The 24,156-nt window shown below is 39.4% G+C and overlaps 1 protein-coding gene across 1 annotated transcript; it reads left to right on the top strand.

The window, feature by feature from the left end:
* The first annotated feature begins 77 nt into the window (after positions 1–77).
* Positions 78–18,384, top strand: JMJD6 (jumonji domain containing 6, arginine demethylase and lysine hydroxylase). Its single transcript, XM_007436771.4, has 7 exons — positions 78–355; positions 4,512–4,900; positions 6,051–6,337; positions 8,356–8,491; positions 9,823–9,961; positions 12,438–12,565; positions 13,499–18,384. Exons 1-7 carry the CDS (start codon positions 227–229, stop codon positions 13,533–13,535), a joined length of 1,245 nt encoding a protein of 414 aa, XP_007436833.1. The 5' UTR covers positions 78–226; the 3' UTR covers positions 13,536–18,384.
* The last annotated feature ends 5,772 nt before the right edge of the window (positions 18,385–24,156 follow it).

The raw sequence follows: 24,156 nt of genomic DNA, 5'->3' as shown, positions 1-24,156 counted from the left end.
AAAGACCAATGAGCGCTGTTCGCCTGCGAGACCGCCGGGGGCGCCAGCCAATGGGAGGGAGCGGAGGTTGAAGCAAGGCGGGTCGCGTCGAGGCCGCGGTGCGGCGGCTGAGTCGGCGCGGAGGTGAAATTTCTGGAAGCGGCGGGGCGCTGTTGTTCGGGAGGGCGCTGTCGCGGAATCCGTAGCCGGAAGAGACGGGCGGGGAGGAGAGAGCCGCGTGGGGAGCATGAACCACAAGAGCAAGAAGCGCATCCGTGAGGCGAAGCGAAGCGCGCGTCCCGAGCTCAAGGACTCCCTCGACTGGACTCGCCACAACTACTGCGAGAGCTTCCCGCTAAACCCGGCGGGCTGTAAGGTGAGCGGGACGCGGGGAGCCGCCTGAGAAGGCTGCAGCTGATAGGTGGGCGGCGGGGAAAGGGCGGCAGCCGAAGGCCGCGGCCGGACAGCCTTTCTGTCGGGACGGGAGGGATGCAGCTCTCTCGCCCGGGGATGCTGAGAGAGGTGGCTCGGCTTGTGCATCGGATTTCGTGCTCCAGGAGCTCAAGGCGACTTACGCGAGTTGGGCGCAGGTAGGTCTGTCTTCGTTTGATCTTCCCAACAGCAACCCCGCGAGGTAGGTTGGGCTGTGAGAGAATCGAGGGTCTTAGCCCCCTAGTGTCTATGGGCATTGTATAGGCTCTCAGGCTTCCCCAGAGTGGTCAATATCGACTTCAAGGGTCGATAGGGCTATCCATTATTGTTGTTAGGACTATTCATAGTACAGTACTCTTAAAGTAGTATTTGTGAAATTGTTTCCCTATATTAAATGATTGGTGGTCGGTGACCAATCTGAAACTTCATGAACGGGTCGAGGAGCTGAAGAGTTTGGGGACCCTGGTCTCAGGTGAGGAGGGTCTCTAGCACCTTAGCTTAAACCCCTCTCGTGGGTTCTGTGTATTTTGTACTGTTTGTGTTTCCATTAAAGTGGGGAAAGCAACTGTGGGTGGTTCTGCTGCGGTGTTATGCACGTGTGTAAAGGATGCCCCGGTTGAACTCAGTGGGACCTATTGCTGCATAAACATGGAAACTGTTCCTGGACAAGAATCGATGTTTGTCAGAGAGAACCTATACTCATGTATTTTTAACTTGATGCTATTTTTAAATTAGCAGTGCAATCCTATACATGTTTCTTCCAAATTAAGCCAGGTTAAATGGAATAAGGCTTGCTTTTAAGTAAATAAATATATGCCAGGCCTGTTGACACAGACTAGCTGCCCTTTGGGGAAAAAAAGAGAGAAAACATGAATCATCGCTGCTTTTCTATTCCTTATTTACCAGAATTATAGATATCAATGGGGTAGTAAAGGAAGAAAGAGAAAAAGGACATGTTTTTGGCAGGTAATCACTTTAAGGTCTTTTGATGTGCTGAGGAGATAATCTAGTATTCTTTATCTAAAGCAGATTTCATAGAAGAATATAGTGGAGGCAGAGATTAGTTTAGACAAAATATAGAAAGTAAAGAAAAGGTGAATTATAAAAGATAGGTCTTGTAAGAATAGCCTGATGCGATGAGATTGATAATATAATGCTTTTAATTATGAAATGCTGAAAGCTATAGTAGCAAGGAAGTGGGGTTACCGTTACCTTCTAAAAGTTAAGAGGAAGTCTGCAAGCTGGAGAGGAGCAAATGTTAGATAAATCCTTGTATTTGTATATTTTCATGGAATCCAGTCCTGTTCATGTGGAAGTAAGCATTTTTTAATTATGTGTGGTGTAGTTTTCAGTAGCTGTAAATAAGATAACTGGGTTATTTACTGCTGAGATAAATTATGCCCCATTTTAAATGGAATAGTAACTGAACCCACCATAAGGAGGAGTGAGGCATGCTACAAATAAAGTGGATAAAGTTGCATTCAAGTTGAGCTGAACTCATGATGACTTAATGGACCTGCCCATGTAGTTTATTATGTATGTGTATGCTTCAGCATATAGGCAAATTTAAAGAAATGCTAGTGAGATAGATATCTCAGTAGTTTTTATAAAATAATGAATGGAAGGTAAGGGTATGGATGTGGGTCCACTTCAACTTCAGGTACAGAGTACCTCATTCTCAATCAGAGATTTGTTTTGGGACTGCAATCCTTTTCCATGAGAATTGTTTTGATTTTCCTTCAAGTCTTCTTTGCTTCACAAATCTGATTTTTCTGGAGAAGGAGAGACAGGAGTGATGGTATTCTTGCTATTAAACAATAAGAAGTCAAAACCTTTGTGGTTGTGTTGTGCATCACCCAGAGATCAACCAGTGGATTCAGTTCTACACTTTGCTCACATTTAGAAAATAGACTGTTTCTCCTCCCTGTTCCTTTTGATTGCCCCATCTCCTGTCCTGAGTAAGTTTTGTATGGTTTTAAGACCTTATCTTGCAACCTTACTAGGATTGAAAGTAAATAATGGCAAATTCATAGCCTGCTTTTCTTTTTCTGTAGCTTTTACATTTAAAAGTTGTATCTGGCTACTTTGGTAACAGAGTCTGGATTTCAAAGCCTGTTACTGTACTAGCACATAACTAAGTGTTCAGTATGCCTTTGTTCAGATAGATAATCTTATCTGTGCCTGTTTGTCAAAAACACTTGGGTGTATTTATCAAATTATGCATTCATAAGTCATGCATTCATGATAAATGGCCTATGTAACACAAAGGGCATTCTAAAGTTTAAAGGGAAGACATCAGCACTGATTGCAGGAAATCTGAGAAATAGCTTCAGTATTATAAAAATCTTTGTTAATATAAGTCATGTCAGGCAAATGCATAAATTCTTGTTCAGTGGTGTTTGAAGAAAGGTCACAAAATAGTGCTTGAGCTATTTTAAATTGAAGAGAAGTTGCTGAATGACACAGAAACTTGTGTCTTAGAAATAGTGATATTAAGATAACATTAGTTGAAAGCTTTTAGTGTCATGTTCTACTTTTAAACCTGTAATTTTACCTTCAGAGTGGATTGCGCCCACTTAAAATCTGAATACTAAGTATGCATATATAGATTTGTGAAATGCTCGTTTCCTTTCATTCCTTTTTATGCAGAGCACAGAAGAGAAGTAAAAAGTAGTAAGCTTAAGAAAATGAAAAGGAAACATAACTGAAACTGTTTTACTTCAACACCATTGACTACAGTATACTTATCCGTAGCTTCCTATCTTTGCAAGCCATCCTTGCTTCTACTGTATATACTTCCATGTTTGTGGGATGTAGGCAACAGTATGTTAGCTTACAAAGAAGTCTCTAGATTAGTAATCCTAGCTTGCCTAGAACAACATGAGTGTGCTTGGGGTAAAATTGAGTTTGGTTGCACATGTGGCACATTGGCCAAAATGTGCTCAAACTGATTAGTACTATCCTTACTGTTCGCTGCAAAAGCTGCATTATCCTAAGTTGCCTGTAAGTAAACCCCATTGAATTTGATAAGAATATTTCAAATAAAGGCAAAGGATCAGCCTTCATATGTTGCAGATTTCCATTGGCTGTCCTAAAAGATGAATGTTGTGATAAAAATTGTGAGGAAAATCACAAAATCTATTTTGCATACCAATTTAGGCATCTGTGAAAACTTCCATGCTATTTACTGTTTTTGAGGATAAGAGCTATGATAAGGCTCTTAGATGCTTTTAGATTAGATGCAAAATATTATTTATTGTTCTCTTTTTTCATTACTTGTTCCTGAAGATTTTTTCAGGTAAGAGCTGTGTAGTACTTTGGAGTATGTGGGGGTACAAGTGTAGTACCTGACTGCAACTCTTTAAAGCAGATTAGTCTTTTCCCAGGTTTGTGTGGCTGCTTTAAACAGTTGCAGGTAAGTTTGTGTTCATGCCACAGTGCACTCCTGAGGACTTTTCAAACTGAATGCAAAGCACTGCAAAACCTATCTCAGGTGTTTTTTTCAATAATGGGATAAGTTTGTTGTTTGCCTCATCTTCATGATGAGTAAGAGTAAGCAAAATTTCAATTTACTTTGCTCACATGTGTGTTTAAAAATACAGTGCAGCACTTTAAATGCATATTAAACAGCATGTCTTTTCACACATTTCTCTGTCAGGGAAAAAAACTAATCAGTTTGACAGCTATCATTTGAAATATTATTATACATTAAGATTTTGATTCTATATTTGCTTACCTGGAGTAACTTCTGTTGAACTCAGTGGCATTTCTTTATGGGATTCCGTAGCTTAAAACATTAAAATCACTGCATTTTTTCATGAGAATGCAACTAGTATGGCCTTGTATAAGAATTATTATCTCCCATGCACTGAGGACACTACCGTTTAAAAACAAAAAATAAAAGCCACTTCATGTAGGAATACCTGGATAATCCTGCATATATTTATGCAGATCATAAGGAAGATGGGAATTTAACATATAACATTTTAAAGCATTTTTGCTCTGTAGGTCTCTTTCTGTGTGGCTAATAGGATCATTAATGTTCTACTATATTGCATTCTGTGTTACATTGTTTTAAAGGTAGTTCTTCATTCTTGCAGGATAATGTGGAAAGAGCAGATGCCCTCCACTTGTCAGTGGAAGAATTCATTGAAAGATATGAGAAACCTTATAAGCCTGTTGTCCTGTTAAATGCTCAGGCAGGGTGGTCGGCCCAAGAGAAGTGGACTCTGGAGCGTCTGAAGCGCAAATACAGGAACCAGAAATTCAAGTGTGGGGAGGACAACGATGGTTATTCTGTGAAGATGAAGATGAAATATTACATTGAGTACATGGAGACTACACGAGATGATAGTCCTCTCTATATATTTGACAGCAGTTATGGGGAGCATCCAAAGCGCAAGAAACTTTTGGAGGACTACAGGGTGCCCAAATTCTTCACTGATGATCTGTTCAAATATGCAGGAGAGAAGAGAAGGCCACCTTACAGGTATAAACTAACTATCCCCAAGCAACAAAAGACTGAGTTTTAAGCTGGCTTACAGACCAGTGAGTGTCCAGTATTCTCATTTGTCCTGCACTTTCAGCCCAGGCACACTAGAACTGAGAGGGTTCTTTAAATTTTTGAGCTTTCAGTAAGGTTTTCCAAATAGCAGCTACATTTGAGCTATAATTTGTAAACCACTTAAACCCCAGGTAAAGCTAATATGTAATGGGAAAATTCTAAAAAGATCTCCTAAGGGATTTTAGTATAAAAGAAGAGTGAACTTGTGCAGTCAGCTGTCTTCTCTCTTTTCTTACTGCGATCTTACCCAATATAGCACTCTCTAAATGTGTCAGAGGCAATACTGAGTACAGATTCTGGGAATTGCAGTCTGAATACATGAACAGCACTGGACTGATAAAGGTTGCTCTATTGTTTTAATGCATCTTTTCTGCAGTTCTGAATTATATTGTTTAGACTCTGCACTTAACAATGTCCACAGTTAAATCTTAAAGCAGTTGGGTTCTATTATCATTGGGGAAATAAAACAATATTTTATTTATCTCCGTCTTTGAGATAACTGCCAGGACATAATATTGGATGATTGTGTTAAATTGTTGAGATGTTAAAAGTTTTTGTAGGATAATATTTTCTATCCATTCTTGACCTCATTCTTTATAGTAAACTTGTGATGCTTTGTATTTCTTATCTTTTCTGTTCCCCTAAACTTTTTAAATCATCAGATTTTGAAATCCTTTCTTCACAGAATGAGATGTTCATGGGACACTCTGAAAACAATTATTCATTGGTCAGGATTTACATGTTGTAAAATAAACTGCCCTGACCTGTGTAGCTGTCTTGAAACAATGTTTTCCATTGGGAAGGGAATGACAGAGTTAGTCTTCCATTTTTTTATTCAGAAATATAGAAATAGCTGACATCTTCATGAAATTTTGTCACTGTATGGCTAATAGTGAGCTACATAGATCAATAGTCTAACTTACAGTGAACAGTTTCTTGTGTGTGTTTTTTTTAACATATTTGTAGTGAGAAAATGGAACAAACTGTTTCAGTCTACTTTAGAAAAAGAGAGGAGATCCTTACTTTGGGGAATAAGGAATTACAAGGAAAATAATTAAGTTTTCTAATATTGCAGGTGGTTTGTGATGGGCCCACCCCGTTCAGGAACAGGTATTCACATTGACCCTCTGGGAACCAGTGCATGGAATGCCTTAGTCCATGGACATAAGCGCTGGTGTCTCTTCCCTACCAGCACTCCCAGAGAGCTGATCAAAGTGACTCGTGAAGAAGGAGGCAATCAGCAAGATGAAGCCATCACTTGGTTCAGAGTAATATATCCCCGAACTCAACTTCCTACTTGGCCTTCAGAGTTCAAACCCTTGGAAATAGTGCAAAAACCTGGAGAAACTGTTTTTGTGCCAGGTATGTCTATTTGTTAAACTCTGTGTTGAAGTACGATATTTTATTCTAAAGTAGGGATGGCTAGTCTGTGGCCCCTTTTTGTGGCCTCTACTGCCCCCTTCATGTCATTGTATTTTGATAATGGAATTGTTAAAGTATTGCTTTGAGATGGCGAACCTACAGAAATTGAAATGTAAGCTCTAAAATAAGTTTTAGAGGGAAAAAAAGTAAAAATCCTAACGCTCACAAAACAAGGATGGGGGGAGAGAACAATGATAGGTTTATCAACACGTGGCATGACCCTGTCTTTCTTTCTTAGATTTATTAACCAGGGCATCCTGGAGGACTCTGGGTGCTATAATTTTTATATATTTTGTTACTATGTTTATAACAAAGTCATATCATATTGTGTCATAATACAGCAACAGCAACCATTCTGGTGACAGGGAATGTATATGGTTAATCTCCAAAAGCCTTCCAAAAGACGCATATCTTCACTAGCCTTTGGAAGACTATAAGCTTAGGAACATTCTTGCCTTGGGGGTCAAGCTGTTCCACAGGTGTTCCAAGCTGTGTTTACTGTGGACCTTAGGTCTCCCTCTCAAATTCACAAGTAGTGATCAAAAGATTGTCTCTTGTAGAAGAACATACTCCTAATAAAATAATTGTTTTGTGAAGATTCCTAAGCCTGTGAGCGCAGCTGCCACTCCTTAAAATCAAGGGGCCTAGAGAAGTTGCAGAGGCTTCTCTTATATATCCAATAGTGTATCAAACATAAAGGATACATGGCATATGGATAGCTGAATAAACCTAGTATAGAAGGAAAGGAAACTGAAATAGGGATGCTCTAAACAATTAGAGTGCTATGGAAGTTATGATGAATAAATCCATGAATAATGTCTTTTGAGCAACAGTCTCCTTAATTAGCGCAATCAGAGGATTGACAAGATGATCATTCTTAAAATAGCTTCTTAAAATTCATTGCATTTATATAGTTATATGTGCAAAGTAGATGCTCATTTTAGGATGTCTTTTACATAGTTGGGAGAAATAATCTCCCTTGTCCTTTCAGTGTTCCATGAAATGGAAATAAAGTCCCTATGGCCAATAATCTGATTAAATAATTTTACTTACTAAAACATAGTGTAATGGTTATGATGTTGGACTGGCACCAGGGAGACCCAGGTTCAAGTCCACCCTTAGCCATGGAAGCTCACTGAGTGATTTTGGGCAGTCACACACTTTCAGCACAGTCTACCTCCTACAATTGGTGTTATGAAGAAAAATGGGAGCTCTGTGTATGCCACCTTAAGCTCCTGATGGAAAGGTATGATATAAACTGAATAAATAATTTTTTGTGGTTTGATAACGTCTACTGCAATTAGAGAAATTGAATATGAATTTCAATCAGGTTTTGTGTTAGTTGCTTGCTTATTTTATTAACTACATTTTAACGGTGTCTTAATTATTCTAAATATTAATATTCCTGATTTGTTTAAACTCAGAATATTCCAGCACCAAATTTTCTCTGGCATTATCTGTTAAAGATAATTAAAAGCTGGAAAAGTTAGTGGTACGTGTTTTTAACCAATCTCATCATAAGAAAGTATGTCTACCCTATGACTATTTTAATCTACTGTCTAGAGAATTCAGTCACCTGATAAACAGTGATGGAAAAGGCTATACCATGTAGTCCCCTTTCTATGCAGAGAATCTGAGTCTGGGATTGTACATAAAGAAGTAGTGCAAATCTGACAGTTTTTGCAAAAAAAATTTTTTTGTTTTTTTCTCTATCACTTCCATTCCCTCCCCAATTCCAAGTTCTCTACAATATGTGGAAAACCAGGAGTGGACTTGTGCTGAAAATCTGATACAGGATTAGTTGCTACTGATGACCAGTCCTATGAGATGTATTACACAGAAAAAAGTCTCCCACACAAGCAAGCTATTTACTGATTGTAACGTTATAGTTAAAACAGAATGATTTACATATTTTCTTCTGTTGATGATCATAAGCTTCTACAGTGTTGCATTTGTAGGTGGCTGGTGGCATGTTGTTCTCAATCTTGACACGACTATTGCTGTCACTCAGAATTTTGCCAGCTGTACAAACTTCCCTGTGGTGTGGCACAAGACAGTAAGGGGAAGACCAAAGTTATCAAGAAAATGGTACAGGTGAGAAATGTCAATGTGACTTCAATGATTTCCCAGGTGCTGGTTGGATAAGCCAGATGTTGCATCCTAGAGCAATGCAGACACCTGGAATTATGCTTAACAGAGTATGTGAAATGCAAATCTAATTAAGTTTTTTGCATTTTGGAAAGACTTTCTGGACAGTCTGGCTTGTAATAGCAACATCGTGCATGGAGTCCAGAAGGAGGATTAGGCTTCTGGATTTCAAGATTCATTAAGGTGACTCAACTATATGTATTTCAAAGGCATAGTTTTAAGTTTGAGAATGTTTGATCACTCAGTTATTAAACACCAAACTAATATTAAAGTGATAGATTAGCGATTAAAGTGATTTTAATGTGGTGTTAATTAAAGCAATAAAATTAAGGGTGAGGCTTCTTAACTTTATTGTGGATGCAAATGCTTCCCAACTAGTCTCAGGATTTCTACGCTTTCATGTATGAATAGTCTTTTGTCTCCAATTGAGCATTGCTGGATCAAACCAAGGGCCTAGGTATTCCAAGTTTCTTTCCCATAACAATTTATTGCCTGGTCTTTGGGAAACTGACAAATAAGTCCATACGGGCAATAGCCCTCTCCTGTTGTATTTTTGCTAGGCAGCTTCACACTTTTAAGGTCAACATTGATAGGCTATTCTGTAGTTGGATTAATTTGGATCGTGTTTTGGGAACAGAGAATTTGTGAATCCCACCACTGATTTCACTTAGCTACCTGAGATACCTAATCAGTATTTTATAACCGTAGGAGTTTGATGCTCCATACATTGTGTGTAAACATCAGTTCCTGTATATTGTTTTTTGATTTAATGCCAATTAAACACTTAGAGAAAACCTTTAAAAATTACCTGAAATGTGGCAGATAGAAAAAAGTAGTTGATTTTACCAGTGAAATATTTTGCTTCCTAAATTAATAAAATGGGCAGTAAAAGCTCAATCTTGAGAGGGCAAAGTGAGTTCCCATCCATTATGGAGCCCCAGCTGGGCAGATCTCTGGGAAGAAGCCTCGGCAAAATCTCAAGGAAAGCTGCCCTGAGATGGATGACACTTTGGCAAAACAAACATTTATGAGAGGCTTGCTTCTTCCTCTGTTTGGCAACAGAGATTTTGTACCCTGGTTATATATCTAGCTTTTATTAAGTTGCTGCTTTTTAATTTATTGCTTGAGGAGGAGGGCAGGATATATCATTTTTCTTTTCATTATGCTAGAAAATTGTTCTGAGTGGCCTATGGAGTGAAGAGTAGGATATGTGGTATTTACCCTCCTTATCTCTTCAAAACATATAATGCTTTTATCCTCTATTTATACATCCCAAGGGTCCTAAAGCAGGAACATCCTGAACTAGCTGCACTGGCTGATTCTGTTGACTTACAAGAATCAACGGGCATTGCTTCAGACAGTTCTAGTGATTCATCTAGTTCTTCCAGCTCCAGTTCTTCAGATTCTGATTCAGAGGTAAGAACTGGGCTGCTGCAAGTACACCTACATAAAAACTAAACCACACTTGCTATTTAACCTGAGCTATAGATAGAGGTAAGGGCAAAAATCTAAACTGCTCTAGAAAAGAGAAGGTGATATGATCCTCAACTGAAATCAATGGCATTATTACTGTAACTGAATCTAAGAAATCCTAAGAAGGATCTGTCTGTCCTCCATGGTACTGGAGGATAGTACCTTGTAAGATCTGTGTTGTCAAATTCAAATGAGCATGCAAAATCTGTTTCTGCCAATTGTACCGTCAATTAGCATATTCAGAAGTAACGTTTTGGAGAGAAATTGCATATGACCAAGTCTAAATGACATCCATAGCTCTGATGTCATAGCCTCCTCCAAGTAGGGTATTTCATTCCCACATATAGTGAACCATCGATAGACCACAAAAGAACTCTGAATGTGTATTAACCCTAAAGTCAGGGAAAGAGAGGTCTCCAATATATTGGTGATCCTTTCTTACAATTCAGCTGCCTCTACCTGGGGACCAGTGGCCAGGTTATTGGGGCAGCTGGTCTTAAGTTGGTGCTGGTTAAGGCCAGGTCTATCCATAAGACCATGTCCATACACAACCTGGTGGTGGACAAATAGGCAAAATTTAAGTATGTCTTCTCTCTTACTGCATTGGCTGTTTATCATTCAGCAGCCCTTTTCTGGATGGCCAACTCCCTTTTGAGTAAGGGCCATCCTACTGTTTGTTGCGCCTAGTTTGGTTGCACTTTGCAGCGCAGTTGCCTCAAATTCCCTTTAATCTGGACTGCACCTGGGCAGGGCCTTGCATGGTGGCTAGGGCACTGTCTTGCCAAGTTACTTGGGTTTCTTTTAAGCCTGTTACCTCTGACAAAGTGAATAGGATTTTCTCTAGGATGTCCTGAGCCATCTGCAAGCTGGATTCTTGCCTATTCTGGCTCCTTTGTATAGCTGGAGAGGGTGATAGTTCTGTAGATCTGGGAGATTATGAGCACCTCTTTGCAGGAGGGTTTGATGCCAGCAGCCCTTAAGGAGGCATTGGTTTGCCCCCCTCCTTAGGAGGTCCTTTCTGGATCTGGAGGTATTAGATAATTATTGCCTGGTCTCTAACCTTCCCTTTGTAGCAAAGGTTGTTGAGACAGTGGTTTGGAACCAACTATAGAGCATCCTAGAAGAAATGGATTATCTGGACTGGTATCAGGGTTCAGACTCTGGCAATGGATAGAGACAACATTGGTTGCTCTGGCTGATGACCTATATCAGGACCTGGACATGGGTAGTTTGCTTGTTCTGGTCCTTTTGCACCTTTCAACAGCCTTCAATATAATTGACCCTGGTGTTCTGGGTGGGGTATGGGGATTGGAAGCACTATTTTGCAGTAGTTTTGCTGCTTCCTTTGTAGTCAGTTCCAGTTTATGGTGGTTGCAAGGGAGAGGTTGGTACTGTGGTTGCTCCCTTATGGGGTGCCACAGAGGTAATTTTTCTCTCCCTTGTTATTTAACATCTACATGAAGCTGTTGGGGGAAATCATCCAACAGTTTGGAGTCCAGAATTATCAGTATGCTGATGATACCCAACTGTACATTATAACTCCAGGTCAGAAACACTGTTGAAGTCCTGCCACAGCCTGGAGGCTGTGTGATTTTGGATGGGAGAGAACAGGCTTAAACTAGACCCTAGCAAGACAAAACTACTGTTTATACACAAGGGATCTTCTACCTCCCCTGTTTTGTTTCTGGATGGGGTAGCACTTTTAAAACATACAGGTAGTCCTTGCTTAATGTCCATTCATTCAGCGATTGTTTGAAGTTACAGTGGTGCTGAACGAAGAGACTTATGACTGGACCTCAAAGTTCTAGCTGTTGCAGTGCCTCCCACAGTCACATGAACAAAATTCATGCCCACCCACATTTACATCGGCCTTTTGGCTGCTCACCTACCTGCTGCTGCCAGCTGCCCCCACCACTCAGCCCTGTGTGCCGCTGCACCATGTGCCACTACTGTACCAGCCAGGGCCTTCTTTCGTGCCACCTTCTTTCATTCCAGGGCCTCTGTTCGTGCACTGGCCAGAGCCTCCATTTGCAGAGAGTAGTGGTGCATAGTGCAGTGGGCAGGGCTGGGCGGTGGGGGCAGCCAAAAGGGTAGAGATGGGGAAGAGATAGGTGGATGGGGGGAGTTGAAGTGGAGGCAGTCCCTTACCTTTTTCCAAGAATGGTTGGATCCAGGTGGGTCCTTTCCTAACAACCACGTGGGTTTCACTTGACAACAACTGGAATTGCCAGAACTGCCATTGCTAAGTGGAGCAGTCACATGACACTTCAGTTAATGACCATTGCCGGTCCCAATTAGGGTTGTTAACTGAGGACTACCTGTACTAGATGTTATTCCTCAAATGTCATAGCCTCTTTTTCTGATGAAAATTGCAGTTTTGAAATTCAGGACTTATTGTTATTATTTCTTGTTTATTTAGTGTGATTCTAGCTCAGAAACTGAAGGAATGATGCATCGAAGAAAAAAGCGAAGAACATGCAGCATGATGGGAAATGGTGATACTACCTCCCACGATGACTGTGTGAGCAAAGAGCGTAGTTCCTCCAGGTACCACATCAAAATACCCATTCTTACCAACCAATGATAAAAGTTAGTCAGATCTATAGCTGTGGACTAAACTGTAGATTGCAGGCAATTAGAGAATAATGGGGAATATCCATAAAGAACAGAGCTTATCTCATTACATGTAATCAGATTTCCCATTTCTAATGCTCTAAACTGACTTCGTTCTATTTATCAGAAGTCCTGAGGAGGACTTTTCTTCACTCATTAATTCTAGTCTTTTGTCAAACTGTTATCTTTAATATAAACAGAATGCACTCAATTGAAAATGCTGCTGTTAAGGTATCAGATCAGATTTTATACTGCAGTGGAGGAATAAGAATTTAATGTGCAATTATATAATAGAATGTCTTTTACATAGTTAGTTGCTTGTATTGGTGTTGCCTTATGTGCCTCCATGGTAACTATGTTTCATCAAAGATAATTATTTGTATTTAGATCTTCCTTTCTAAAATTGTATATGTTGATATAGCTGGGAGATGTGTGGCTGGGCTACTAAGAGACTGAAAGCAGGTGACAAGGTCACATAGGAAAACAGCACCATCTATTTTCTTTTTCTGATTATTCTTTATAAACAGGTAGTGGATCCTAGGCACACTAGGTTTTGCTTAGGAGAAAAACCTGGATTCATACAGACCTTTCTCCTGCTGTCTTATTGTGGACAAGATCTTAGGATAAACATCTTTTCTAATCTAAATTCTTACCAAATACTGAACAATCAAAGGCTCCTTCCCTAGTTTCTTCTGATTTGATTTCTTGTTATAGTGAAAGAAATTCGTTTGATGTTGAAGAAGATAGGATTATTTCTAAGCAATGTAATGTAAGATGCATCCGTTTTCCGAGGAAAGTCCATATTGTCACATGCATACGTTACAAGAAACTTGCCCTGACAGATAGTTATATTTTTATTTTTGACAGAATTAGGGAATCTTGTGGAAGTCGTGCTCATCCATGAAAGATAACAAGACCTGTCTGCAGATAGTTGCAACCAGCCAGATGTCTTCTGTTCCTCCCATCAGCTGTATACTTGAAGCTTTTTCAAGACTTCCCCACTCCATTTTTATTTTTAAATCTAAACTTTTAACTTCTGTTCCCTGTTATCAAAGCCTGACTTCTTGCTAACTAAAGGAGAAAACTCAAGATTTCTATGTGTTCAAACTTCTTTTCCATATTCCACCAGAAAAGTATAATAAACTGAAGGCAATGCTGATGTCTACAAAGCCATCCTATGGTTTCCAACACTATGCAGTCAACAAAGGAAATGGCAAATTTCTACTGTCTTTAAAACAATCAGGTAGACTCTAAAAGCCTGATTCCTGCTCCAATATTGTCATATGTTTACAAGATGAATTCTAGTGCATTACAACTGGAGGTCAGACATACAACCATTACTCTGTAATTGGCCAGCAGATCCTTTACTATAGCACAAGTGAACCATGCTATGATTTTTCTATTGTGTAAATTATTACATGTAAAAGCACCTTTTGTAATTCTGAATTTATCAGTAACATCAATCCAGTCATGGACTAATGAGACTCTTGTGAAAGTATTGTTTGAACCAGCAGTTAATCATCATTGCTTCATTTTTTTTTCTTCCTATTTTAATGAAAAGCTGCAGATATTTGCAGTCAGTTTGGAAGTATACCCCAGAAACAAATGGAGATGGGAGAAACTAGCTGCCTCATTTACCTCTCCCTGTGGGAATTTCTGGACACATATGAAGGTAGAGAGCTTTTTTCATAAAAGGAGTGGGTAGGGCCTAAATAAATATAAATAAAAATCTATTTAATGAAGAACTGCTTTTCAGGAGCCTACAAACTTTCTACTCTTATCTGCTGTTCTAGTGTTGTAGGTATTTGAGGTGTGTGTGTATTCTGTCCTGAATAACGTGGTTGTATGTATCCCATGACAGCTGGATTATTTCAGGATATGCTGCTGCTTCAATGGCACTTTTGTTGGTAACAGAGACTGGTATTATGTTCTGAGATGTGCTTATATCTCCATTCATGAAGGTAATTCCATTCCAACTTGAAAAGTCTAGATACAGCATAATGAAAAGATCCTGCACACTGATCACCCTTGAGAATGCAATAAGTGGTTATTGAGTTTTTATTACATTTCAAGGTATGAAGTGGAGGTTGTGCTTTTTGATTGTTTCTATTCTACATAACAATGAAGAAGTTTGAGAAAATCCATATCTAGTGGATGGTGCAATGTGAAATCAGCTCATGCATGGCCACTTACTGGCTCCTGACCAGATAAGAAATATGACACATAATTGTCCTCTATGATTCCAGTGTGTGCCAAAATGTTACCACTAATTTCAGGGATTCAAATGTCAGTAGTCAGCCTTAATTCCATGCATGCAGGAAGTACTGGAGGGGAAAGAATGAGTGCATTAAAGGCTGACTACCTACTTTTCCAGCATCCTTCCTTATAAACATTTGTGCGGAATTGGGATGGTTTTTGCAAATGTAGTAATTTTGCATACATTTCCACTGTGTACCCTATATTTGTTTAATGGAAATTAACATCTTCCAAATCAGTGTGGTGTAGAACCAAGAATTCAAAATCATAAAGGCAGATGAGTGTGGTATTGGCAGAACATTGAGATATAAATAATAAAAGTAAATTATGAATATCAACAAGAAATACAGCAGAAGGGCTATTACTAATACTGGTTCCATTGCAACTTGACTATGGACATAAGAAACACCTATTTGAGCTTTAATCCATCTACCCCAGTCAGGGCTACTCCCAAATAACCAAGTAGAGGTTGTTCCTAGGTCTGGGGCTCAAGCTTAGCTAGAGCCCAAAGTTATGGCTCACTTCTGTTAGAGAAGTTAAGGGGTGGGAGGAGTGGTGATTTTAGTTGAATGTTCCCTCTGAAGAGATGTTTAAAATGCTAGTAAGGAGTAGTGAATAGAATTTTCAAGAATTATTTCCTTCTCCATCTGCCTTCCTCCCAGCAAGAACCTCATTTTAAATCTCATTCCTCTCTGCAAATGGAAGGAATCCTGTTTTTAGAAAGGATGCCCTGGAACAGCCCACTATGTTTCTGAATACAGTTAAATCTTGTTTTACTGGACCTCAATACAATGGACTATGGCTTGGGTTTTAAGATATATTAAATGTTATACAATTTGCAGGTTCTTTGTACACTAGACAGGCAGGGAACATCCCCTTTAACTAGAAATTGAATGGGTATATTTGTGACACAAGGAATTAGATAAATCTATTCAGTCATCGGTTCTTACTTAAAATTAGTTTTAATCAGGAAGTTAATATGAAAGAAAGAAATGAGCATTGTTTTGACTGATACAAAAGAACCCCTCCGTGTGTGGAGTTTCCTGTTTAATGGAATCTGATTTTCAAAAAAATAAACCTGAAGCTTTTTTGTTTCAGTTTGCATGAAAAGCTACTAATAATGACATTCTTAGCAGTAGTAACCACAGGCAGTAGGGGAATGGCATTACAACTTTTTAAATCTCTTTCTAATAATAATGAGATTTGTTTATTTATAGCAACCGTTTGCTTCTGATGTTACATTTTATATTTCAGATTCCCAAACTGATGAAAAAAATTAAACTTGGTTATTCCTTTTTAAAAAAAAGAATTAAACTTTATTTATAAAATTGGGCATTCTTGTACATAAGAGAAACTTAAATTAGGATTTGACTCCAGTACTCTAAAAATTACGGCTTTATGTGGTAATTGATTAATTCTGTTTAGCTGTGTGTGTTCTTGTATATTTCTATCCTGTTAAGCCAAAACCAGATTACCATATTGTGAGAAAGTCTTCTAAACAATGTATTTAGGCTAAAGACTAAAATGGGCTCTTGTAGCCTTCTTTTGAACAGTAGCACTTGTAAATTATCTTTATGGATCACAAAAAGATACATGTTTTGAAGGAACCACGTGTATAATAACTCGGTCCTAGTATTTTTTAAAATAATTCTTGTTGCAAAGATCAGTTTGGTACATCCACCTTATTTTCTCATTTAAACAAGTCACTGTTTACTTGGGAAAATATATGTCTTATTCTGAGCAACTGTTACATTGAGTCAACTTACCCTAGAGTTTTCCATAGAGCTTAATTCACATTTTACCAAGACCTAAGTCTTTGTGGCACTTGTAAAGTGCAAGCCCAACTAACTAGTCTGTACTCAAATCCATCCTAAGAGTGGAGCCAGGAATGCTCTGAATTTTATTTGTTTTGATGATTTTTTAAATACATAAATAAATAAAAGTCTTATTTTCCATTATTTAACTTGTTTTTTATTTAAATTTCATTCATGTCTTTCTCTTTATATGCTAACTAGTCAAAAACACTAAGAATCTGGAAAACTAGACGCGGTGCAGTATAAGGACTTAAAGATAGCCTCCCATTGCTAATATAAAATAGTCAGGATGTGCTACAGCACATGTGAAGCTAAACAAGTACTTCAGAGTAGGCATAGACATTACTAAGTACATGCTCAGCTGTAATCTAGTAAACAGCAGTATAGTATCTGTTAGTAATATCCTGTGAGTATCAGCTATTACAGATGCAATAGTGGGAGACTTTGAGGAATTTGGTGATACATTGCAAGAGGTGCTAAATGTAGCATCTAAAAAGAACATATTAAAATGCAAAAGCGGAGAAATGAAGGAATCTGAATTATAGGAAGCTTTGGGTTGGTTAAACTACAATGCAGGAAAAAGAGTTTTGCAAAGAGAAGAGGCTCATTGCCAACATCTGTTTCAAGCAACGTAAATGCAGATTCTAACCCAGGACACCACTGGATTAATATTAAAATCAAATCAACCACATAATAGGAAACAAAATGAAGTGCAGTTCAGTAAGCCAGGACTCTTCCAGGTGCAGATTATAGAATAGACCATGAATTATTGGTGTCAAATACATGGGTTAAAGTTAGAAAATTAAAGAGAGATCAAGTAAGCGAGATTGATCTGAAAGACCTGCAATCAGGTAATAAGACTAGATAATGGAGAAAGCAAGATAATTTAGGAAGAAGTTTTATCTTTGTTTAATTGACTATAGCAAGGCCTTGTATAGATCATGCCAGATTCTGGCCTATTCTAGCGCTTATGGGAATACCAAAATATCTGATTATTATTCTGAGGAAACTACAATGAACAAGTATCTTTGAAAAATTATTTTGGAGAAACACATTGGTTCAAAATAAGAAAGGGAATGAGACAACAATGCATATTGTTCCTGTATTGGTTTAAATCTCCCTCTATGCTATCCTGAGTCTAGGCAGCAAATCATTTAGTGGTTAAGCCCACCTTCCTAATGGCCCCTGATAGAATTAGAAAGGTGCACTCTGTTTTACACCAGGTATGCTATTGTATGCATAGGATTATAGGACAGAAGCTTTTTGGGAAACAAAAGCTGAATTCAATCTATTCAGGTCAGGGTATCTCAGTTTGGGTTAATTTTTGATTTGCTGACTTAGACCCAGATAGCAAAGATGGAAAGTTTTCCCTGATTGGGCAAAGCAATAGTCGTTCCTTTTAAAGATGCTGGCTCTCATTTATCCTCTGTAGTCTATAAAACTGAGAAGAGTACAGGAAAGGAGGGGCCTAGTAACATCCAAGCAGAAGGCCCAGTTAGTCTCTCTTTAGCTGTCTTTTATGTGGTATACTATGCACTTGTATTGATCTTAGGCAGTCAGATAATACGTAGTTTGTTTAATTTGGTTGACTATTGGCTTGATCGGAAATTCTGTTTCTGTGATAGTTACCTTCCCTTGTTTTTTCCCTTATATTTCCCTTTTCCCAATAAATTTGTTCTTAGATCTATGGATTTGGCTTCATTGCTTAAATAAGAGAATTTCTCTGTTGAGGGATCTCTTGAAGGATTACCCATTCTCATTAGATGGCAACAAAATATTGAAATGAGAAGTCCAGGGAACACAGTCCTATGCAGTGCTTCCAATTTGATTTCCAAATGGTGTTCAAAGCACTTTGCTGCAGCAGTTATGTACTCCCATGTACTCCAAAGCACTGTAAAGTCAAAGAATTCAGTAAATCTAGCAGCAGTGGAAGAGATTAGTCTGTTGACATTTGGGAACATTTGATTACATTTTGAGCTTTATCACTTAATGATGCGGCCTAAACCTAAGGCACTGAAAAGAATCAGTGGCCTTCCAGATGTTTTATTATAATTCCCACCATCCTGTATTATTGGCTATATTTGGAAAGCCACATCCATGGCATAAGGAGAACAGACCAAAATGGTCCTTGCTTTATATTTGATAATTTAAACAGAAGTGAATTTTTTCAGAAAAAGATGGAATCATTGGTCAGCAAGAGTGCCCCTTTCTCCTGAAAACATATTACCTCAGGTGGTTCTTAAACTGTTAAATCGTAATAGTGGACCTCCAAAAAGTGTCCCACTTTTTATTTGCCTCAAGCAACATTTGCTTTTGTTATAAGCGGCAGAAATTAACACATTTCCTCAAATGAACTTATGTATGTAAAAGATTTAAGATGTTCTTTATTTCATGTGATGAAGACCATTTGTGTCCCTAAAAGTAAAGGCTGCTTGCCTATGTCAGATGGGAAAGTTCTAGTGCTCCCACACTTCCAAGTTACCTTAGCTAGTTGGATATTTCAGATACATGAAATCTAGAATTAAGGGAAACACAGGTAGTAACAACACAGTTCAGTTGCCTAAATCCCTCACCTAGCCGGCTATTTTGAAAGGTAGATTGGGTATAGAATAAGTGGGAAACCCTCTTCTTCCAGTCCATATTAAATATCAGTGAGTCATCTGAAGCCTTTCTAAGCATGTTTGCTCTGAAGTGAGTCTCAACTCAATATGATTTATTTTCACGTATACATTTCTGTAAATGGAAAATCCAAATAGAAACCGCAGCCGCTGTATTGGCTTCTTTAGAACATTCTACCATAAATTGGGATGCCCAGAAGGTAAAGGCTTGGATCATTTGATTCCTTGTTAATCGTTTTAAGGAAACTGGAATATTGAAGGATGCTATTTCTCCTAATAAAACGAAGGCTAGACCATCCCCAACTTTGTTACAAAGGTAGAATTCTTCGAACACTGAGATGAAAAATTCAGGTTTATGGAATATCTCTGTCTTTTTATTATGTTTCATTTTTTTTTCTAGAGTATCTGTAGAATTCTGGTATGTTATTTCTAGCTGTGCCAAAGAAAATGTTTGCTCCTTGTAAATACATATTCTCAGAAGAAAAGAAATTCCTAACAGTTGATTATTCTTCCGTGTTTAGTATAAAGCTGCAGGAGAGAGAACATTAGATGTGTTACTTAGGAAGTAATGGTTCACATGCTAATAATAATGGCCTTGAGAAAATTATCCAAGAAAACAATTTGAGCTACAACTTTGGAAACAGAACCTCCTCTAGTCTACTTGTTTCTTTAAAAAAATGAAATAGGTATTTATAGATGCCACACAGAATTCATGTCTCTTCCATTAATGTCAAAAAGATGGAAGCAGGCTAAATCACAAGACTGTTCAAAATGGAACCAAAATCATACCCCAAATCCCTATGCTCCAGGTTATTAGAACCCATATTTTTAAAAGTGACCTTTGTGAAATCATTGCTGGGTGCTTAAGATGATCTGTTGAGAACTAAGTCTTATTTTGTAGAAGATGTAACAACAATAATCTCTGCCTTCGAACTGTTGACTGAGAATGTAGTTCAAGAGTGTGTGTGTGTGTTTAATTCCTAATAAAATGCAGTAGCTGCACTGCTACCAGATAGCTTGCTTACATCACTCCATATTATTGATGATGGCCTTACCCGCTGGCCAGCAATCATATAGTATAATCTCAGAAAATATATATTATATGGCTTCAAGCACTCTTAGAGGCAGAGACCTCTAGCCTGTCTAGTAATTCCCTGGAAGTTCATGATGTTAAACTTTGTAGTGATTAGTTAGACTAGCAAATCAGCAAGTTCCATAAGTTCCCCGTCTCTGCAGTGGTAGGATAAAGCATCACATCACCATTTAAGTAGAAAATACTGGGTTCCTAAGCAAAAGAAGCAAAACCCAGTAATCTTACTATCTTCATCTTGTGCACCAGTTGTTTTCATTCCTGGATCAGGAGGCTCTGCTCACAGTCACACAAGCTTTAATCACCTCTCATCTGGACTAATGCAATGTACTCTACATGGGACTTTTCTTGAAGACTACTTGGAAATCACAATTGAACCAGAATGCAGCAACATGGGTAGTTATGGGGGGTATCCCAGTATGCCCATGTAACATCACTACTTAATGAGTTGCACTGGTTACCATTGAGCCTTTGGGTGTAATTCAAAGTACTTGTTATCTATAAAGCCTTTCATGGCATAGGGCCAGGATATTTGTGGGACATTCTGTCTCCATTTATCTCTGCCCATCCAACAAGTTCAGGCAGTGTTGGCATGCTCCAGGTCTCATAGTTAAGTAATGTCATCTGCTGGGATTCGAGAGGCCTGCCTTTTCTGTCACTCTGCCTGGCCAATGGAATGGCATTCCTCCCAAGATTTGGATGGTCCCATCCCTGATGGCCTGCAGAAAAGTTGGGAAGATGTAGTTTTTCCCCCAGGGTCTAGGCCAGGAGGGTATGTAAGTCTGTTGTAAGGTGTGCGAGTTGCCTCTGGCTTGATGTGTTTTTATGGATTTGTATGCTTTTGATGTTTTTAACTTCCTGTTAGCTACCCAAAGTTGCATGGCAAGTGGGTGGCCATGTAAGTTGAAATAACAGATATCCAACTAAAATGGGGGACTGAAACAAAAAAATGTTGAAAATATTAGGGCAATTATTTTATTCTCCAACAGAAAGTTTGAAAAATAGTATGCAAGCTTTCACATTTCTGAGAATTTTTTACCATTTTAGTCTTGGATGAATTGGTCTTCATCCTACATTCCAGGTAAGACTAACCTTGCCTGGAATGTAAGATCACCTATCTCCTTTTTAAAAAATGTGTTTTAATTATACTGACGAATTCTTGGATTGCTTTTTGGCTGGCTGGCTGGCATTGTCCCTACTTGCACGGAGCCTAGGCCTATTAGATCAGCCTGCCCCAGGCAACTAATGACCCTAATGGATTCCAGAGGGAGCTTGGGCAGTTTGACTAAGGCTTTGGTCTCCACCTGGAATGGGCAGGTGCCTTAAGGTCTCTGGATCAGATTGTCCTCATGCACCCTCTCCCTGTTCATTGATCCCAGGAGCGGGGTATGTGTGTGTTCTGGAATCCTTTGTATTCTGAGCAGCTTTAGGAGATAAAACAACAGAAGAGACACCTACAGCACTATTGGAGGACAATGAAGAGTGAATCTGACCAATCATGTAAGAGCCCATGTTAGGGATTACATCATGATAAGTATGGCAAAACATGTTTATCTCAATGCTCTCATTGCATCTGCAGGCAGGCAAACAGCCAGCCAGTGGTCTTGTAAGGTGACCCAATCTCTGTTAGGAAAAGAGAAATTACAGGAATATCTTCAAGGCCACTGTGGGAAATATTCTAGGCACCTGATTGTATTCACTCAAGAGTTAGACTCTGGGTCTATGCAGGTTGACTGAGGCACTATCTTATTCTATTATCTGGGAGGTATTTGACCTTATAACTCCTGAGGAAGTGGACAGGATTCTCAGAATACTAACCTGGCCACTTGTCCTTTAGATCTATGCCCCTCCTGGCTAATTAAGTGCTGCCAGGAAGGAGATGTGGTTGGGTTCATGCAGTGGTTAGTGCATCCGTAAGTGAGAGGGTGGCTCTGCCTGCCTTAAGGAAGGCAGTGGCACATCCCCTCCTTAAGAAATGGACTCTGGTGCTGGACAACTTTCATCCACTCTCCAATCTTCCCTTTTTAGATTGTCAGATTGCAGCTTCAAAGGACCTTGGAGGAAGTGGATTTTTAAAAACCTTTTCAGTTGGATTTCAGGCCAGGACATAGTACAGAGGTGGCATTAATCTCATTTGTAGATGAGTTGTGGCAGATTTGGGATCACGTGGTTCAATTGTGTGTTTCTCCTTGACCTCTCAGCAGCCTTCAATACCATCAGTCATGGTATCCTTCTACACCAAAGCAGGGATTAGGAAGCATGGTGTTGTGGTGGTTCTCCTTTCTTCATGGCTGGTTCCAATGGCTGGTATTGATGGGGGAGAGGTCAAGCTTGAGGTTCCTGACATGTGGGATGTCAGAGGCTCAATGCTGTTGCCCCTCCTGTTTAACATCTACAGGAAGGCACTGGGTGAATTCATCAGTTGGCCAGGGGTCAGATATCAATATGTTGATACTCAGTTGTATGCCAGGCCAACCAATTAATGCCCTCAAAATTTTGGTCTCAGTGTCTGAAGACAGTGGGGTCTGGATGGGGAGGAATAGCTAATGCTCAACTCTGACAACACCCAGTGGCTGTGTGTTTTGGGTTCTCCAGTACCAAGGGCTTTCCACTTTCAGCTCTGGATGAGCTTGTAGCGTGCAATTGGGGAATTTCTGGGCTCACAGTTCCAGCTCAAGAAATAGATAGTAGATATGAGCAGAAAGCTTTTGTACAGATCCTCTAGTGTGGCAATTGAAGCCATTATTAGATCGGGTGACCCTTCTCACAGTCACTCATGCTTCAACTGAACCTTGCATATCAACTACTGCAATGCACGCTACATGTGGCTGCACTTGGCCACTCAGAAGCTACAGCTGGTCCAGATTGTGGTGGCACAGACACTTATGGATGTATCTCTGCTGCTCAAGCTGCACTAGTAACGAGTAAGCTACCAGGTGTAATTCAAGGTGCTGGTTGTGACATATAAAATCTCTCAAGGCACGCGACTTGGCTATCAGAAAGACTTGGTCTTTCCTCCATCATTTCAGCCCATCTATAACATCTGACAGAGAAGACATGCTCCAAGTTCCATGTTAGACATGTTAAAACAATGTTATCTGATGGGACTTGGATGTCATGCCTTCTCTGTCATGGAGCATAGCCTCTGGAATAGGATCCCCATTGGGGTTTGGGTCACCCCATCCTGCCATCCTAAAGACCAGATTTTTCCCCCAGATGCTAATTTAAGAAAGGTGTCCAATTGGGAATGTTGCTAATGAGTTGGTTTATTAATTTCCAAGTTTGTCACCTTTTGTTTGTATTGTATTGATTGCTGCTATGAGTTGGATGGCCTATAAATTTGATATAAAGAAAGAAAAAAAATAGAGAAATGTAGTCACTTTCTAACAGGATGATGGGGGAGGGTGGATTACACTGAGCCAAAATATTTGGCTTTGGTGTAGAGTGATGTATAAACCATGGTTTATGGTCTAGCTCTAGCACAAGGCACAACCCAACTCTAAGTTTTTCCCGGGAAGTTTACAGGACCCAATATTCCTGAAGATGGCTCTGTGCCCTCCTCGCAAAACAGACGTTCCTTTCCTTCCTGTGGTCTCGCCTTCCCTCCCCCCTTTCCCCGTATTAAGGTTTGTAAGTGGAAATGGCCATCCCGGCGCCCTCGACTTGCCGGGAGTGGCACCAGAGGCAGCGGTGGGCGGGGCCGGGCGAAGTGACGCGGGTGTTGTGAAACCCTATCCCGCTTTCGGC

The sequence above is a fragment of the Python bivittatus genome, unplaced genomic scaffold (assembly GCF_059951505.1).
Source record: "Python bivittatus isolate LINGU-HERP-01145 unplaced genomic scaffold, Pbiv_v1 ctg000080_np1212, whole genome shotgun sequence".
Taxonomy (NCBI): Eukaryota; Metazoa; Chordata; class Lepidosauria; order Squamata; family Pythonidae; genus Python; species Python bivittatus.
The sequence above is the reverse complement of the archived record's forward strand: the minus strand, read 5'-3'. Positions and strand labels throughout refer to the sequence as shown.

Coding starts and splice junctions, on each gene's coding strand:
- JMJD6 (XM_007436771.4), top strand. CDS start 227: ATGAACCACAAGAGCAAGAAGCGCATCCGTGAGGCGAAGCGAAGCGCG. Junction 356..4,511: donor TAAACCCGGCGGGCTGTAAG/GTGAGCGGGACG, acceptor TCATTCTTGCAG/GATAATGTGGAAAGAGCAGA. Junction 4,901..6,050: donor AAGAGAAGGCCACCTTACAG/GTATAAACTAAC, acceptor CTAATATTGCAG/GTGGTTTGTGATGGGCCCAC.